This window comes from Punica granatum, chromosome 4 (assembly GCF_007655135.1).
Source record: "Punica granatum isolate Tunisia-2019 chromosome 4, ASM765513v2, whole genome shotgun sequence".
In the NCBI taxonomy this organism is placed as follows: domain Eukaryota; kingdom Viridiplantae; phylum Streptophyta; class Magnoliopsida; order Myrtales; family Lythraceae; genus Punica; species Punica granatum.
In genome coordinates, this window is record NC_045130.1 from 3,453,578 (window position 1) to 3,471,978 (window position 18,401).

At 41.6% G+C, this 18,401-nt stretch overlaps 2 protein-coding genes across 3 annotated transcripts; both read left to right on the forward strand.

The window, feature by feature from the left end:
- Positions 1-11,450: 11,450 nt before the first annotated feature.
- Positions 11,451-15,078, forward strand: LOC116204852 (serine/threonine-protein kinase PEPKR2). 2 transcript variants are annotated; one of them, XM_031537187.1, is made up of 4 exons: positions 11,451-11,685; positions 12,235-13,098; positions 13,589-13,885; positions 14,335-15,078. In XM_031537187.1, exons 2-4 carry the CDS (start codon positions 12,345-12,347, stop codon positions 14,700-14,702), a joined length of 1,419 nt encoding a protein of 472 aa, XP_031393047.1. In that variant the 5' UTR covers positions 11,451-11,685; positions 12,235-12,344; the 3' UTR covers positions 14,703-15,078. The 2 variants fall into 2 exon arrangements, with proteins under 2 accessions (XP_031393047.1, XP_031393046.1); XM_031537186.1 differs by having other exon boundaries at positions 11,453-11,685; positions 12,238-13,098.
- A 211-nt stretch (positions 15,079-15,289) lies between these two features.
- On the forward strand, positions 15,290-17,886 carry LOC116204854. The gene is made up of 2 exons (XM_031537188.1): positions 15,290-16,806; positions 16,916-17,886. The coding sequence occupies exons 1-2, from the start codon at positions 16,066-16,068 to the stop codon at positions 17,306-17,308; spliced, it is 1,134 nt and encodes a 377-aa protein (XP_031393048.1). The 5' UTR covers positions 15,290-16,065; the 3' UTR covers positions 17,309-17,886.
- Positions 17,887-18,401: the final 515 nt, after the last annotated feature.

Sequence of the window (18,401 nt, forward strand, 5' to 3'; positions counted from 1 at the left end):
TTGATTTACAAAATGCAATTAAATTTTGTGCATCTATTTGTAGTTAGTGTAATGGACAAATATGTTTTCAACCATATATCACGGGGAGAATTATGTTTATGGCCATTCATTGCAATGTTTCGCCTTTACCTATCCATCCGAAATCACTAGCTTATTAATAAGTGTACTTGGATTCTGATAAGAAGAAGAAGAAGAGATTTACCTCCTTTATTGTCAACCAGCACGAAAAGAAGCTACATCAAGTGGGTAAATTACAGAATCAAGTGGATGATGTTAGCATCTTGTGGAACCATTTGTTGTGCTCGAGGAGTCTCTCCCAAGGTGGAACACATTCCCTGATGACTGGCAGCTCGAGGAATTTGTTAAACCACGCAGCCATCGAGGGCTCCATGAGGGTCGTGCCCGTGATCTCTTCAACTATCTGGGTTCAGCACTGGATCCACCCGATCGCAACATCCGCAAAGTTGATTGTCTCTCCCCAAAAGAACCCTTTCCCCTCGATAGAATCTTGAGGTTCTCCCGAGCTTCTTTAGCGGCTTTCTCTTGATCCTCGCCTTTCTTGGCAAATCCTCCCTTTATCACCGGCAGGGACTGAGATATGGCAGCAACATTTTAGTTAGGTGAAAGATTTAAGCTTGGCCACGATCTTAGCATGGTCATGTAGGTATCCCTCCAATTTGGAGGAAGTTAGGCTCAAATTGTATTGGGCTTTTATCGGGCTTTAATAGGCCCAAGAACCCATTTTTGTTAGGGTTAATATTTCAGCAAACTAGCTGAGAAATAAATAGCAGCAGAACAGCTGCAGATCAGTGGATGTGCGGCAGCAGCGGTAGAAGAGAAGCAGTAGATCAGCAGAAGCAGCAACAAAAGAACAGAGCAAAATCGGATAAACAGGGGCAGCGCGCAGCTGGAGATCAAACCTCGATCGGGACATCAAACGAACTCCGATTGGGACGAAATTTTGACAGCAGCTTCACAACACGTGGGGCTAACTTCTGAACGGTCAGAATTTCTATTCGAGCTCTGTAGGTGCTGTTTCAGCTGATTTTGTGAACCACCCGGTGTGGGTAAAGAATTTAGTATTTGGGTGATCCAAGAGAGTGTTTCTCTTGAGTTTGGTGATTCAAGGGTTTACCCTTGATGAAAGACATTGTATAACCTTCATTCATAGTGGATCGTTGATTCGGAGTTGGTCCCGTGGTTTTTCCCCACATCGGGGTTTTCCACGTAAAATTATTGGTGTTCTTTTACTTTACTGCTTGTTGGTTGATTTGATTAGTTCCTATCTCGATTACACTAGAAGGGGAGGAAGATTAATCGCTGCGTTATTGTTTGGTTGAGTACATCCCTTCCCAACAAGTGGTATCAGAGTCAGGTTAGAGAAGTTTGAGTTTTTCGGTGTTTTCGAGATGGAGGAATCTACAGGATCTATATTCAAGTTGAATGCAACCAACTACTCTATATGGAAGTCTCGAATGGAGGATCTTCTATTTTGCAGGGATTTGTACGATCCCATTGAAGGGGATTCCGCGAAACCCAAAGATAAGGATGACAAGGCTTGGGAACGCACAAATCGGAAGACTATTGGTTTGATTCGGCAGTGGATAGACAATAGTATTTATCATCATGTTGCTCAGGAGACAAATGCAAAAGCTTTGTGGGATAAATTGACAAATCTCTATGCGAGGAAGACACCGCAAAATAAGGCATTCCTCGTGAAGAAGCTGGTTCATCTTCGTTTTCAGGATGGAGGTGATATGGCTGCGCACATGAGTAATTTCCATGATATTATTAACCAGTTGACGAACCTGGAGATAATATTACCCGATGAGTTGCAGGCTTGTCTACTTTTAGGGACTCTACCGGATATTTGGGACACACTCGTGGTTGCATTAAGCAATTCTGCGCCAAACGGGAAGCTATCGTTGGCCACGGTGACAGACAGTTTATTTAATGAGGAGACTAGAAGGAAAGGCTCGGGGATTTCCATTCAGTCTGAAGCTTTGGTTACTGAACAACGGGGGAGAAGTCAAAGCAGAAATTTCTCTTCCAAGCATAGTAACTCACGTGGCAAATCGAGGGGTAGATCAAAGTCGAAGACGAGGAAAGTGGTCACTTGCTATCACTGTGGAAAGGAGGGACACTACAAAAGGGAGTGTAGAGCTCTGAAGAAAAATCAGAATGGCAACGGTGAGAACAAGAAAGAAGAAGGCACTACAGCAGTGGCATCTGATGGAGAGACCTACATCATTTGTGATGAAGCCTATGTGAATTTCACATGTCAGGACTCTACCTGGGTTGCAGATACAGGTGCCTCGTTTCATGTCACTCCTCATCGGGATTTCTTCTCATCTTACACTACCGGGGACTATGGTTATGTGAGAATGGGGAATGGACAGTCATGCAAGATTGTCGGTACTGGTGATGTCTGTCTAGAGACCGAGCTTGGCTGCAAGTTGCTTCTGAAGAAGGTGAGGCATGTTCCAGAAATTCGCCTTAACCTAATCTCGACGGGTCAGCTTGATGATGAAGGCTACAGTAACGAATTTAGTAATGGGAGATGGAAGCTCTCCAAGGGTTTGTTGATTGTGGCACGGGGTCAGAAGACCGACACTCTCTACAGGCTGCGTGCCAAACACAATTCCGGTCAGGTTAATGTTGCTGAGGATTATCCTATCGAGCTATGGCATAGGAGACTTGGGCATATCAGCGAGAAAGGTATTCAAATTCTTGCTAGAAAGCAGTCTTTGCCCGTTAAAGGTATGCACTTGAGCACTTGTGATCACTGTTTAGCCGGTAAGCAGAGGAGAGTTTCTTTTGTAAGAAGTCGTCCCTCTAGATGCGATCATATACTTGACCTTGTGCATACTGATGTTTGTTTCATGTCGGATAGATCTCTTGGTGGTGCTCTCTATTTTGTGACCTTTATAGATGATCACACCAGGAAGGTTTGGGCTTACCCTATGAGAACTAAAGATCAGGTGACTGAGATTTTCAAGAACTTCCATGTAGCAGTGGAAAGAGAAACGGGCATGAAGCTGAAATGTGTAAGAGCTGATAATGGTGGTGAGTATAGGGGTCCTTTTGAGAACTATTGCAGGACTCACGGTATCAAACTTGAGAAGACGGTACCAAAGACACCACAGCAGAACGGGCTTGCAGAGAGGATGAATTGCACAATTGTTGAGAGAGTTCGTTGTATGCTTTCTCAGGCGAAACTGTCTAAGTCTTTCTGGGGCGAGGCAATGAGGTCAGCGGTTGATCTTATTAATCTTACACCGTCAGTTGCACTTGATGGAGATGTACCCCTGCAGGTGTGGACCGGCAAGAAAGTATCATACAAGCATCTCAGAGTCTTCGGGTGCAGGGCATCTGTTCACATTCCTCGAGATGAAAGATCAAAACTTGATGCCAAGGCAAAACAATGCATCTTCTTGGGTTATGCACATGAAGAGTTCGGGTACAGGCTTTGGGACCCTGATAGCAAGAAGATCATCAGGAGTAGGGATGTTGTCTTCTTTGAGGACCAGACAATCGAGGATTTGCAAAAGTTAGAGAAGGCCAGTGTAGGCAATCCTCACGAGATCTCTATTCCTGTACTGGTTGATGTAGAGCATCCAGTGGAAGAGGTACCTGGTGAGTATGAAGAAACCACGACTGGGGGTGAGATTCCTCAGGTAGATGATGATGTGACTACGGATGATACAGGCTCGTGGTTACAGTTAGAGCCTGCAGATCTACCTAGACAATCTGATAGAATAAGACGACCATCTACAAGATATCCGCCTCATGAGTATGTGCTACTGACTGACGGGGGAGAACCTGAGTGCTATGATGAAGCTGTGGCACATGAGCACAAGGAGCACTGGTTGAAGGCGATGAATGAGGAGATGAACTCCTTGTCTGAAAATCACACGTATGACCTAGTGAAGCTACCGCAAGGTAAGAGAGCATTGAAGAACAAATGGGTCTACAGGTTGAAGACAGAGAACTCGCGACCTCGATACAAAGCTCGGCTGGTAGTGAAAGGTTTCAACCAGAAGAAAGGAGTTGACTTCGAGGAGATCTTCTCGCCCGTTGTCAAGATGTCATCGATCCGAGTTGTTCTCGCACTGGCAGCTAGTCTGAACTTGGAGATCGAGCAGCTCGATGTAAAAACAGCTTTCCTGCATGGTGACTTGGAGGAAGAAATATATATGGAGCAGCCTGAAGGATTCCGAGTTAAAGGTAAGGAGCATTTGGTGTGCAGGCTGAGAAAGAGCTTGTATGGGCTTAAGCAAGCACCTCGGCAGTGGTACAAAAAGTTTGACTCTTTCATGTTGAGCCATGGCTACACACGGACAACTTCAGATCATTGTGTGTTCGTGAAACAATTCTCGGATGGTGATTTTATCATTTTACTGTTATATGTGGATGATATGTTGCTTGTCGGTCATGATATGAGCAAGATTGCAGAGTTGAAGAAAGAGCTCATCAAGTCCTTTGCCATGAAGGATTTGGGACCGGCAAAGCAGATCCTTGGGATGCATATTTCTCGTGACAGATCAAGTGGAAAACTTTGGCTTTCTCAAGAGAAGTACATCGAGAAGATTTTGGATCGGTTCAACATGGGTAATGCTAAACCAGTTTCATCACCACTTGCTTCTCATTTCAAACTTAGCTCGAAGCAATGTCCTACAAGTGAGAAGGAGAAAGAAGAGATGAAGAAAGTTCCTTACTCATCAGCTGTAGGAAGTTTGATGTATGCCATGGTCTGTACAAGACCAGATATCGCTCATTCTGTTGGTGTGGTTAGTCGTTTTCTCTCCAATCCGGGGAAAGAGCATTGGAATGCAGTTAAGTGGATTCTGAGGTATCTCAGAGGAACATCCAAGGTGTGTTTACACTTTGGCACTGGTAAGCCGGAGTTAGTGGGCTATACGGATGCGGATATGGCAGGAGATATTGATTCCCGGAAATCCACTTCGGGATACTTGATGACTTTTGCAGGGGGAGCTATCTCATGGCAGTCAAGGCTTCAAAAGTGAATCGCTTTGTCTACAACGGAAGCCGAATACATTGCGGTGACCGAAGGTTGCAAGGAGATGTTGTGGTTGCAAAAGTTTTTGTAGGAGTTGAGCTTGAAGCAAGAAAGGTATGTTCTACACTGTGATAGTCAAAGCGCAATTCATCTTTGCAAGAATCCCACTTTCCATTCGAGGTCGAAGCATATCGATATCAAGCTTCATTGGATTAGAGATGTGTTGGAGTCCAAGCTGGTGAAGCTAGACAAAGTGCACACCGATGAGAATGGAGCTGATATGATGACAAAACCTCTCGCTAGGGAGAAACTTCATGTTTGCCGAAGTATAGCCGGTATGCTTGAAGCCTCCAAATAGTCGGGAGGGGGAGTTTGTTGGGTATCCCTCCAATTTGGAGGAAGTTGGGCTCAAATTGTATTGGGCTTTTATCGGGCTTTAATAGGCCCAAGAACCCATTTTTGTTAGGGTTAATATTTCAGCAAACTAGCTGAGGAATAAATAGCAGCAGAACAGCTGCAGATCAGTGGATGTGCGGCGGCAGCGGTAGAAGAGAAGCAGTAGATCAGCAGAAGCAGCAACAAAAGAACAGAGCAAAATCGGATAAACAGGGGCAGCGCGCAGCTGGAGATCAAACCTCGATCGGGACATCAAACGAACTCCGATTGGGACGAAATTTTGACAGCAGCTTTACAACACGTGGGGCTAACTTCTGAACGGTCAGAATTTCTATTCGAGCTCTGTAAGTGCTGTTTCAGCTGATTTTGTGAACCACCCGGTGTGGGTGACGAATTTAGTATTTGGGTGATCCAAGAGAGTGTTTCTCTTGAGTTTGGTGATCCAAGGGTTTACCCTTGATGAAAGACATTGTATAACCTTCATTCATAGTGGATCGTTGATTCGGAGTTGGTCCCGTGGTTTTTCCCCACATCGGGATTTTCCACGTAAAATTATTGGTGTTCTTTTACTTTACTGCTTGTTGGTTGATTTGATTAGTTCCTATCTCGATTACACTAGAAGGGGAGGAAGATTAATCGCTGCGTTATTGTTTGGTTGAGTACATCCCTTCCCAACAGTCATGTAACATTATTATGTACAATTTGAACTGGTTTCATTAATGATCTAAGCTTACCTTGTCATCCGCGAAGTTAGCCCAGAAACGAGCACGGAACCGCTCATACAGGTCCTGAGGGAGCAGAGGGGGCCCCTGCATCCGTGTCTCCTCAATGTACTCGAGTATCACGAGAGACTCATGCCCCGTTTGGATTCAGAGTTAATTGATTTTAACTTTAACTTTTAACACAACACACTACACAACAAAAATACACATTTTCCAATTCAAAAATTTTAACTTTAACTTTAACTCAACACATTACACAACAAAACACACGTTTCCCAAGTCAAATTTATAATCACATCTCATTTGTCATTTTTCATAATCAAAATTAAAATCAAAATCAAAGTAATTTTAACTCTGAATCCAAACGGCCCCTCAGCCACTGGCTTGCCATTGTGAACCAGAACGTGGATCTTCTTGTGCACGAGATTGTACTGCAACAACAACGGGCTCTTGTTGAACAGGTCCTCTTCGACGCACTCATACTGGAACTCCCTTCAGCCTGAGAGCCCATGTGAATTTCAGAGCCAAGGGGCTTGCCCAGCATCCCCAGCAATTTGACATCCTCTGTACCTGCCGATGCCATCTTGGATGACAAATTTCTTCAACCAAAATTAGTATAATATGTCTCTGGCGTTCTGGATGATGTTATTGGTTTGAAGAGTCCAAGACTTGTCTGCTACGACGTGCGCCTAACTTTGACATTATTATCATCGGATCATTTTCAAATTATAAAGAATATTTATGGATCTATTACAATAAAATAGAAATAATAAATATCTAATAAAGAAATACGAATAGTCTCACTTGAGTATCGAATATGAAATCTATTGATCACCAAATGAGAGCGTATGCTATCGTATTACACTCTCTTTTCTTTTTTCGATTACAAGAGAGGTCAATGAACCTAATAATATACTCTCCTTGATTATTAGAGAATTTTCTACCTCCAATATGATATAAGTTGGCACGCACCTTAGGACTTAGGAGGATTACCCCCACTCTCTTTAATCCTTCCCTGACCCTCCTCTCACCGACCACCTCAGCTTTCTCCGATGAGTGGCAGTCGTGAGGTCAGCGGAAGCCAACGTCGCCGGCAAGGACGGGGTCGGGATTCTTTTTCAGCGTGGACAAAAATAATTACTTGATATATATATATATATATATATATGCATAAGTATTTCTATAAAAGGGGGTTAAATAATATAAGATGGGGGCAAAATCTTAAGAAATTATAAATTTTGGGGCAAAATTTTAAAGTATCCTAAAATGCTGAGAGGCAAGTGCACTGTGCCTCTGAGGTGAATATACCGGCCATGAGTTTGGAAGAACCCGCGAAGTCATCGGACATGAGAGCTGTGAAAGGAGGAGAGAGAAACTGCTATGAGAAAGAGAGAGAGAGAAATGGGGCCAAATTTAAAAGATAAAGAAATATATGTGGTTTTTCATAAATATCAGGTGGGACCAGCGGCACACGATTGATGACGTGGGTAGTTTAGTGCACTAACTCCATGCTGTAATTCTCGATTAAAAGGATGTATAAACAGGACAAATACAACTAAATTACAGCTTGGCTTATCGCATGGAGGGACGGACAATAGGTCGCAATCTAATTTATCAAATTTCTTAGTATAAGATTTCTCTCTCCATTATTGGCCTCGGACTACAAAACTTACAATAGGATAAAATGTGAATTGAATTTAACCAATTACTTTCTAGTAATTCATAAATTTCAATAATTTAATTAGATACGAAATTGAAAAATCTCGTCTTTTTTTTTTTACCTGTAAAACTGTAGAAGTTTTTGTTGGATTTTTTTCTTCATTTTATAATATCTCCTCTACAAAACAAAATAAAAGAATTCACCAAATTATAACTCAGTTTATCGCGTACAGTAATGAATATAGGATTCAGATTCGGAGGGTTAGATCCTCGTGGGGATGAGTATCGGATTGGAGTTGCGCACCTTTGGAGGACAGGAACTACGAACATCAAACAAAGTATTGGGCTCCATTGCTAAGTATAATGTGGATGTGCGGCAGGCCATCTAAATCAGTTAACGAATTCATATCAAACGTAAATGTGCTTTGTGGATCCTTTTTAATAATTTAATTCGAGTACAGATTCGATCGGCATGGATCTAAAATGTACTTATGCGAGAGAGTCGTGACCGTGGAGATCCTGACTCGTAAAGCGACTGGGATGACACGTCCACCTTACAAAAGGCGCAGCCAGGGACTCGTTGTGCAGCTCAGCATCTTGATTCCCACGTGCGCTTTTTCACAAGCATGAGTGGCTTTTTTTAAAATTCTTTAATTTGAAGAATTTTATTTTTTAATAGATCATAGTCATGAATGAAAAAAATAATAATAAAAACAAAAATAAAAATGTAAACGCCCGGCCCACCGCCTCGAGTCTCAGGCGACAGCAGGGGCACGTAAATCACTTCTGTCGGTCTTTGCCTTGTCGGTCATTGTTGTCAATGTTCACAGGTCAAAAAGGACACAAGTCCCCGGGAATCAATCGTGGCCCCATAAGACCAATTATCACCAGATTAGTCGAGCTCATCATTGAGATATTTTATTTCTCATGCACCCATAGTATATATATTTATATTCATAAAAAAATATTTATATTCATCAAAAAATATATTTATATTCATCAAAAATTTTACATATATGTATTATTAATTTGCGTAGTTAAGTATTAAGTAACTCATTTTCGCTGGAGCATAATATAAGGATCAGCTCAATATTAGATGGTCCAGGCTAATGCTTAAGTTTAATAAATAAATTTATCTAATTTTATTTTTTTTCCCTGATGTAAGGAGCAAATTAAATAGTAAATCTATCATGAAATAGAGTCGCTTGATTAGCATAAGCCGATTAGCATAAGCTGGCGTACATAATTTATCCATATGGAAGGTAGTTAATAAAAAAAGTAAATGATTCAATTGTGGATCTCTACTCACTATTTAAGAGTGAAATTATTAATGCAATGATATATAATGCCACATGTCATATCTCTTGAATAGTTTTATGTTATGTTATTTCATAAGATTCCGATTTCATCCGATTTTCCAACAACTCTTTGGATAAAATAGGTTTATATAAAGCATAAAGTTGAATCTGATTTTTTTTCCCTTCTGGTGTCTAATCACTTCTCGAGTAATTATTATATCCAAGAGATTAATATGATTTTTTTTCCTTTTCTTAGATTATAGAGAAAATCTTATATGATTCTTTCCTACAATATCGTAATAAGAAAGAATCGATGAAATTCTTTCACTATATATAAAATCATTAGATGTAGACTCGCGCTACTCGCGAAATTCATTAAATAAAAAAATTTTCAAGTTGAATTTCTATAATGCATTGTAATTTTCTCATCAACCTTAATTAGTCAGAACAAATTATTATGCCTCTCGAACTATAAACACTTGATATGGAGAGTTAAAATTTATTAAACAATTTAAAAAAGGCTGGGGCTACGATTCAAAACATCCATGGACAATTTTTCTATCCGTATATGGTTTCGCAAAGAGACAAAATATTTTCTAGGAAATTATAGGTGATCATAAAACCCTAAAATCTTTTAAAACCCAAAAACTCTAAAACCTTAAAAATGCTAGAGATTATATGGTAAAACGAAATTAGAATTAATTAGGTAAGATAGAATAAGGGTAAGTTAGGCACAAAAATAAATAATCTTGGCATTAATGATTTGGAGTTTAAAATTGGTAATTTGGGTTTGCATATCCTATGTCCTTAGAGTATAGAATAGAAAAACCCAACAAAATGTTAGAAGGAGCCAAATCTTTGTACTCATATAAAATAGTTGTCACTTAAAGGCAATAATATATCACTACAAGTTACCCAAAAAAATATAAAATCTAGCCACTATATGTAATTTTAAAATGATGGGATTATGGAAGATTGTGGGATGGCAATATGAAGTTTTTGATGCGCTTTTTTAGTTATGTATTACGTTTTACAATTGTTTTGTTATTCATTTTTAGTTTAATATCTATGTTCATAGTAATTTTATGGTGAATTTTTTTCATTAATTTCATATCAGATATGAATTGCCTTTATTCTAATAATAAACTTAAATATTTGCGCCATCTGGTCATGATTCTAATTTAAACTTTTTCTTTTTCATTTGGTTTCATAATCATTCAATTTGTGAATTATTAGTTTAAATAATACTCATGATTTTTTTAACTTCTATAATAAGTGTACAATTACTCAAATTATACAAAAACTTAATGCATTATTGCAACTACAATAAGTTCAACTTAATACAACAAGTTTATTCTTTCTTTTTTTTTAATAATTCTATGATTTGTTTCAATTTTCTGGCATATTGTAAAGCGACAAAATAATCGGGAATAATACGGTTTATATATTTATAATTACATGCAGTGTAATTACCAAGTGATAATAAATTAAGAATGGCAATGATAAACTTGGAAGACTGATTTGTATTTCCATAATTATCAAAGTCACCATAAAGATGTAATTGAGAGTAATTTGGTACACAAACAATAAATGGAGTGTATTATTCACTCAAGGGGTGGAAATTGCTTCAACCTTTAAAAAACCTAAAACGTGAGGAAATTATGCACGTAAAGAAGTGAAAGAAGGAGAAAGAAAAAGGAAAACTTTTAGAAGAAAGATGTGGGTTGAGAGAGAAGTTGGAATGCAAATTTTCAAAATTAATATTATGGCCAACTACTCATATTTTCTAATCAAATTGGAAAGAGGATATTTTGGAAAACAATGTTAGACCAAAAAATATTCTCCCTTTTAAAGTAGTATAGATAACTCATACCACGTATGATTACAAACCGTGAACCCGTTTATTGCAATTTTACTTGTATTCTTTGCGCCACATGGCAAGGATAAAAATTCTAACAGGATTGGGTGAAACATATTTGACACTTTGATGAAATTGAAAATACGGTCAGCAATTTCACCGGAAAAAAAGATATTGTCAACCACAAATTTCTCCGAGTATCGGCATCCGCGAAAATCGCAGTACGCTCCGGGCGTACGAAGAACCCACTCCTGAAAGGCGAGAGACCTGCCCTGATTGAACCTTTTGAGTATCAGACACGCAAACGGTGGAAAAGGCTTCACAATTGGCTGCTCCAGGCGCACAGAGTGTGTGCATATATCGACTGTGGGTGTGGGACTTACTTTTAGTATCCACGAGAGGCGGCGTATGCGGCCGGAGCATAAAAAGGTCAGTCGTTGAAAATCCATTGGAAAGTAGAAAGTGAACCTTCTCTCTCCTCTCCATCCCTTTCTATCTACATTCTCCAGTCGACTAATTTACAGTCCGAATGCAACCCCAAAATCGTCTCCATTCGGGAGATTTCTAGGGTTTCTTGCTCGATCATCTCGACCGCCACGCCGCTGGAGATCCCTATACTCCGTACGCCCGCGTCCTGCGAGTTGGCTATCGGCTGTGTTCCTCGATCCGCCTCCGATTTGGCCCTGGATTGTCTCTGGACAGCTGAGTTTCTACCCAGTCCGGGGGGGAAAAGTAAGTCTCTCTCCCGCATCAGATCTTCACCTTTCTTTTGTGTCTGTTTGATCAGCAGATGAATGATGTTGTGTGTGGAGTGATTTACCCCTTGTGGGATGGATTGATTCTTATTAGGGTCGGATGGATTAGTGTTGTTTAGAAGAACGGAGATGGAGTGGTAGTCTTTCTTGCCCTTTGGCTATTCCATTCGTCGAATCTAACCCTAATTTTTCAGTCTGATTTGTCAATCTAGTGCGCCCTTTCGTTCACCTTAAGACTTTAAATATTCCCTGCATGCTGCAATACTGCCTTTCCGTAGTGATTTACATGATTTGGTGTCTGTAGATATCGATCATGGTTAGAATCAGAGGCAAATACTGCCGTTTGAGCTAATCTAGAATTACATCCATGAGTTATTTGGCAATGGGATATGAAACAACATTCAGGGTGTAAATTGTGGTGACTAGATCTACGGCATGCATATCTATTGAAGTCTTTGAGTTCGGTTTTATCAAGTTGTCGTATTGGGCAAGAAAGCCATCACGCTAAATTTTGTTCTTTTGAAAGCAGAAGCAGATTTTAGGAGTACTGTGGGCATTCATCTGTATGATCTTTGGGTACCTCTGATGGGAAGTGGCATTTTTGTGTGTGGATGAGATAACACATTTTTAGCATTGATGAGGAAAAAGAGGAAAGGAAGCGAAGCTGATACATCTGCTGAGCTACCAGAAGTTACCAAATCAACCCGTGAGCGGCAATCATCAAATTTGAGGTCTCACTACTCATTAGAAGACTATTCGCGGCTGAAGAAGAGATGCAAGGAAGATGCTGTTGCCGAACCTATTAACTCCTGTAAAAGTAGGCTTGTCGGCATTGCCACTGCTCCGCCATGTGGAACCTCGTCATTGGTCACTGCTGGGAGAGGTCTCAAAAGGAAGATAGGGTGTATAGATGTGGCAACTCAAATGGGTCGTAAGAAGAAGATTGAGGATGACTATGTTCAGGGTGACACCATTGGTCAAGGGAAATTTGGTTCGGTTTCGTTGTGCAGATCTAAGGCAAGTTGCGTAGAATTTGCCTGCAAGACTTTGCGGAAAGGGGAGGATCCCGTTCATAGGGAGGTGGAGATCATGCAGCATTTGTCAGGCCATCCGGGAATTGTGACATTGCAAGCAGTGTATGAGGAGCCAGATTGTTTTCATCTTGTGATGGAGTTATGCTCTGGTGGGCGGCTCATTGATTGGATGGTGAAGGAGGGTCCATTCTCGGAACAGCGGGCTGCAAATATATTAAAGGAAGTAATGCTTGTGATCAAGTATTGTCATGAAATGGGCGTTGTACATAGAGACATAAAGCCTGAAAATATTCTTCTCACGACTTCAGGACAAATAAAGCTTGCAGATTTTGGACTGGCTATGAGATTTTCCATTGGTATGTTAGCGAACCCAGTGTACTTATATTTTCCTGTCATAGCTATCTCCTTTTCCATGAATTTGGTGATTGGTCTTTCTCTGCTAATTCTGATAGTTAAGGTATCAATTGAACAGTTGTATAAATGAGTGGGGTAGGGACCAGGCCTTTGATCTGCGATGATTTTCTTGGAAGGGACAGTGGAAAAGATAATAACAAACGAGAGTTAGGTTGAGCTGGTGGGTTGTCATTCTAGGTTGTGGTATCTAAACTTGGGAGTTACCTCTGAGCATTGTCTCCTCTTTCATTTATAGATCATTTCGATTTGGACACATAAAATTGAACAGACTCTGCATGTGCGTTTCTTTTAGCTATTGTTCATGGATATCACTCCAAGTTTTAGTTTTTGAAGATGCTTGAGTTTTATTGACCATAATCTTTTAATAGTTGAAGTTTGGAGAAATGCAGTCAAGAGTTCATTTTCACGAAATTCATGGTTCATGCATTACAGGTCAGAACTTATCAGGTTTGGCTGGAAGTCCGGCTTATGTTGCCCCAGAAGTTCTGTCAGGGAACTATTCTCAGAAGGTGGATGTATGGAGCGCTGGAGTCCTTTTACATGCATTATTGCTGGGTTTTCTTCCTTTCCAAGGAGATTCTTTGGAGGATGTTTTCGAGGCTATAAAGAGTGTAGAGCTTGATTTCCATGCGGGGCTGTGGGAATCAGTTTCTATGCCCGCTCGTGATCTGATTGGAAGGATGCTAACTAGGGATGTTTCCGCACGGATATCTGCAGATGAAGTGCTCAGTAAGTTGTTTATTATGCATCAGTTTTTTCTGTCATGTAATGTATTTCTGCATTTGACATTCCGCAAGAATTTTGGGTTCATCGTGCTTTGGGAAATGGCTTGAAGCCCATCATCCTATTATAAAATTGTGCTTGCTCTTTGGAAGAAAGATAATCTTCTCCTATTGGGATAACCAAACATTGGAGATTGTTTGGATTGAGTCGGGAAAATGTTGAGGATTAAATTGTTGTGCTTGCTTTTCAAGGGGTACTTTAGATGGAAATTGTCTATCATATAGTCCATTTCCTAATGATCAAATCCGTTATGAGCATGTTTTAAGTTTTCTATATACAGAAAGTTCTGCTCAGTTTGATTGTAAACTGCTCGATACAATCATTCCGTGTCTTTATCCACTGGAACATAATTTTGCTTGTGCTACATCATTAACTTATAGGATTTGTTTCTGCAGGACATCCCTGGATCTTGTTCTACACGGACCGCACTCTGAAGACTATCTCCATCAAGTCGCGAGCAAAGAATCATGGGGGAACAGCTTCTCTTCGAGTACCTGTTTCCACGAGAGTCGGATCCCCGATTAACCTGATAGAAGATGACTCCCTTAATGGAAAATTAACCCAACTCCTGTCGACACCTTCTACCCAGAGCTGTAAGTCTGAGGAGCCAGATGAGAGCGGTTTCATTGATGCTCTTTCAGTAGCAGTATCCCATGTGAGAATCTCCGAGCCCAAAAGGACCCGGCTCTGTAGTCCAACTGGCCCGATAGAACAACAGCACTCCTCCAACCTGAGGTCTAACGCCCTCTGTAAAGCTTTCTGACCTATAACCCTCATAATAAAGATCCCCTCAGCCCCGTTATCTCAGCCACCGATTGTTGTGGACCCGCACTGGTTGTCGTGGGAACCTATTTATCGGAGGTTGTGGTCAACCGGTCTAGAGGAAGACAATGACAAGAGGGGAACCCATCAAAAAGGCCTTCTCCTCTGTTGCTTTTATGACTCTGGAGATCGAGAACTCACCCTCCCACCCTACCAGTCCCTAAGGAACTTACTATTCGTTACGACTCGTTTCTCATTTTTCAGGTTGACTAACTATTATGTACAGAAAATAGTGATCTTGTAAATAGTTTGTTGCTCGGAGCTAATGATCGACTGAACCGAAATTGAGTTCTACTCGTAACTCTTATATTTCTTTAGTGGCGCATCAGATGTATTATGTAGGCATGTGCATTGTGGAATTAAGAAGCGAATTTCAAGTCTCTTGGCGGGGTGAGTATCCGTCAATGATGGATCTGAAAGGAAGTTTAGATTCCCCCAAGAAAGGAAACAATGCATTTGTTTATTCTCCTTTGTCCTGATTGACTGCCCCTCTTGCTTATACCCCCAGAAAAGTATTTAGATGGTTAGACTGCGGACATTGGGTCACGTTCATGTGACCGGGCCAGTCTCATGCTTATTAACAAACGAATAACCTTGATCGTGACGCGATCCAGTTGTGTCATCGATATGTTATTCATATCGGATTTCACGGGCAGGAATCACGTTGTTCGTTTACAATGTCATATGTGAGATCCGTGATTCTACTGCCATGGGAACTGGGAAAATGTGTATTTTTTTGTGGATCTATGTTCGTGCTCTTCCAAGAACTCATCTCTCATATTGCATATAGTAAACAATGATATAATATACAATCTCATTAATATGCCTGTCGTTGGAATGTACATATTTTATGTACGTAAGTTTTGACTTTAAGAATGTTAGTCCTCTTGGCGGTTGTCAACATCTCACTCCTCCACTTGGAGCCCAAATCTTTTCCTTGAGCTCTCTTCAATGGAGTTTTGAGAGTAACCCAAAGCTCACGAATTATGCCTTAACACAGCCACAGCTTATGGCAGGCCTTAAACTACTCCATCATATACACCTTCACATTAGTCATTCTCTTCATCCTACTGCACGTTCACTCCCCTCTGTATCTAGCGACATCCGCTCTCGCATCCGGATCCAATTCCTCTACTCCCTGGTGGGATTTCCTGGGGAGATGGACCGGAATACCGCTTCCCGGTCCTGCTAAGACCCAAGAACGTGTCGAAAATGCTGCCGGAAGACAGTCGCGGAGTTTCGATGACTCCATCACCTTCCTACCCCTCAAGGATCTTCGGTATGGCGAGAGGTCCAAGGCGGCCATGTCCGGTAACACATGGTTCATGAGCTCGCTGAACGACACCCTCGAGGAGGATGAGGCAGAGTACCTCCACTTCCCATCCCAGGCATCGAACAGAAGGCTTCTGTGCCTGAAGGGACGGGACATGCGAAACGGTTCTAGGAACTCGTATTCCCTTGCCTGGCCGGGCAACCTCCCGGAGCAGGCAGTTCTCCTGAAGGGCCTGACCTTCGTGTCCGACTCATACTACGACTACAAGAACTTGTGGCACGGGTTCAATGCACTCACTCCGTTCATAAGGTGGTCGATGAAGAACGGGTGTGCAAAGTCGAGTCAGTGGATTTTGTACCACTGGGGCGAGCTGCGGGACGGGACAGGGTCCTGGGTTCAGCACTTGATGGAAGCAATCTATGGAGAACTCCGAATAGAGAGGTTTGAAGGCCGAGTTGGAGACGGATCTTATTGCTTTGAAGAGGCTGTGGTCATGAGGCACAACATGGGCAGAATGGGGAAGGAGAAGAAGCTGAAGTTGTGTGATCTGCTGAGATGCAAGGCAAGTGAGCCCTGTGGGGTCAAGGGAGGGAATGTGGAGGTCAACGACAGAGGGGACCCACTTATAACGTTGACTTTGCTGATGAGGAGAGGCTCAAGATCATTCAAGAATGCAAGTGCCGTGATTGATGTGTTTGCTAAGGAGTGTGAGAGGGTTAGCGGTTGCCAATTGAAGGTTGTTCAGTCAGAGGAACTGAGCTTCTGCGATCAGGTCCGCTTAATGCTTATCTTCTCCCATCCGTCGGATATGGATATGAACCGGTGCTCTGATACCATGTAACTAACTTGACAGGATTTTTCCCTTTGTGTTGTTTGTTCAGGTTAGAGTCATGTCGGGCACGGACATTGTCGTGTCCCCACATGGGGGGCAGCTGACGAACATGCTCTTCATGGACAGAGGGAGCAGCGTGATGGAGTTTTTCCCCCGGGGGTGGCTGGAGTATGCTGGAGTCGGAAGGTATGCCCACCACTGGATGGCCGATCAATCTGGGATGAAGCCCAGGGGAGCGTGGTGGGAACCACTCGGAAACAAGGATTGCCCGAACCCGAAAGACGATATCGACTGTTTCCAGTTCTACAAGGGAGGGAAGGTGGGTCACAACGAGACTCACTTTGCAAAGTGGGCGAAAGATGTCCTCAATCAAGTGAGCATAAGTAAGCGAGGAGAGCTATCTGCCAAGAGGCTGAAGAACCCCAGCCTCTGCGCATGCTAAGGTTCGTAGTCCATCGAGCTGTGCCACTAGGGTGAAGAAAGTTCAGATCGATGCATCAAAATATACAAGTTAAACATTTAGTTGGGATATAGACTGCAGTTCCCTTGATCAAATATATGTCAATCAACAACTATCAGTGTATCATTGTAAGTTCGATTTTACAGTGGAAATCATGTGACAACAGAAACAAGGGAGAACTTGTACTTAACCTGACATAACTAGTGGCAGGTCTGTACACAACGAAAGGCCGGGCTAATGTGTGCCAGCTGATCGAGTAGATCATTCTGAAATTTCGCTCTGGTCTCCATATCATTTGCAACCTGGAAGTGCTTACAAGCAACGCCAAAAACCGGAAAAGACCCTGTAAAACGATACTGATTTACACTACAATGAAGGCAAAATGATCATATATATACTAGGACTGACTGTCTAATAGTTTGTTGCTGCACTAGTGTTCTTCAAAATCCGTTCATATATACATGCGGAGCGGTTGAGAGCAACATGAGGCTGATCAATGGCTGAGATCAATTTGAACCATAGAAAGGAAGTACGATTAAATCTCGGAATTGCATTCCCGAGCGGAAAGCGGGTTGGCCCTTTCCTCATTTACACTGGCCATTACAGTTGAGTGGAAGGGGTATCTGATTTGCCCTTTTTACTTCAAGCACTGTGCCACAGGAACATCCAAAAATTCTCATCTTTCTTCCTCGAGCACAAGACACGCAGTGCAGATTATATCATTATCGTAATGTCGATAGAAGTTGGAGTCACGGATTCATGTCAAATATTCTTTAGAAAGAAAAGTAAGAGCAAATGTTATTTACTTGAAAAATCTCATGTACAATATATATTTCTGTCATCATTAAGTTCCAAATAGGCTGCCTTCCACTCATCTTAGCTACCAAAATCGAAAGGCACTCATCCCCGGCTGCATTTGGTTGTTAGAATATTTATATATAACAATTATGCTGCTTGTCTCTTTGGAGACATTCGATAAAAATGGAACAGGACAATTATGCTGCTTGAAGATTTAAAATACTTCTGTGGACCTACTGCAAATGGGCTACCTGGCGATTGAGCTTGAATGTTTATA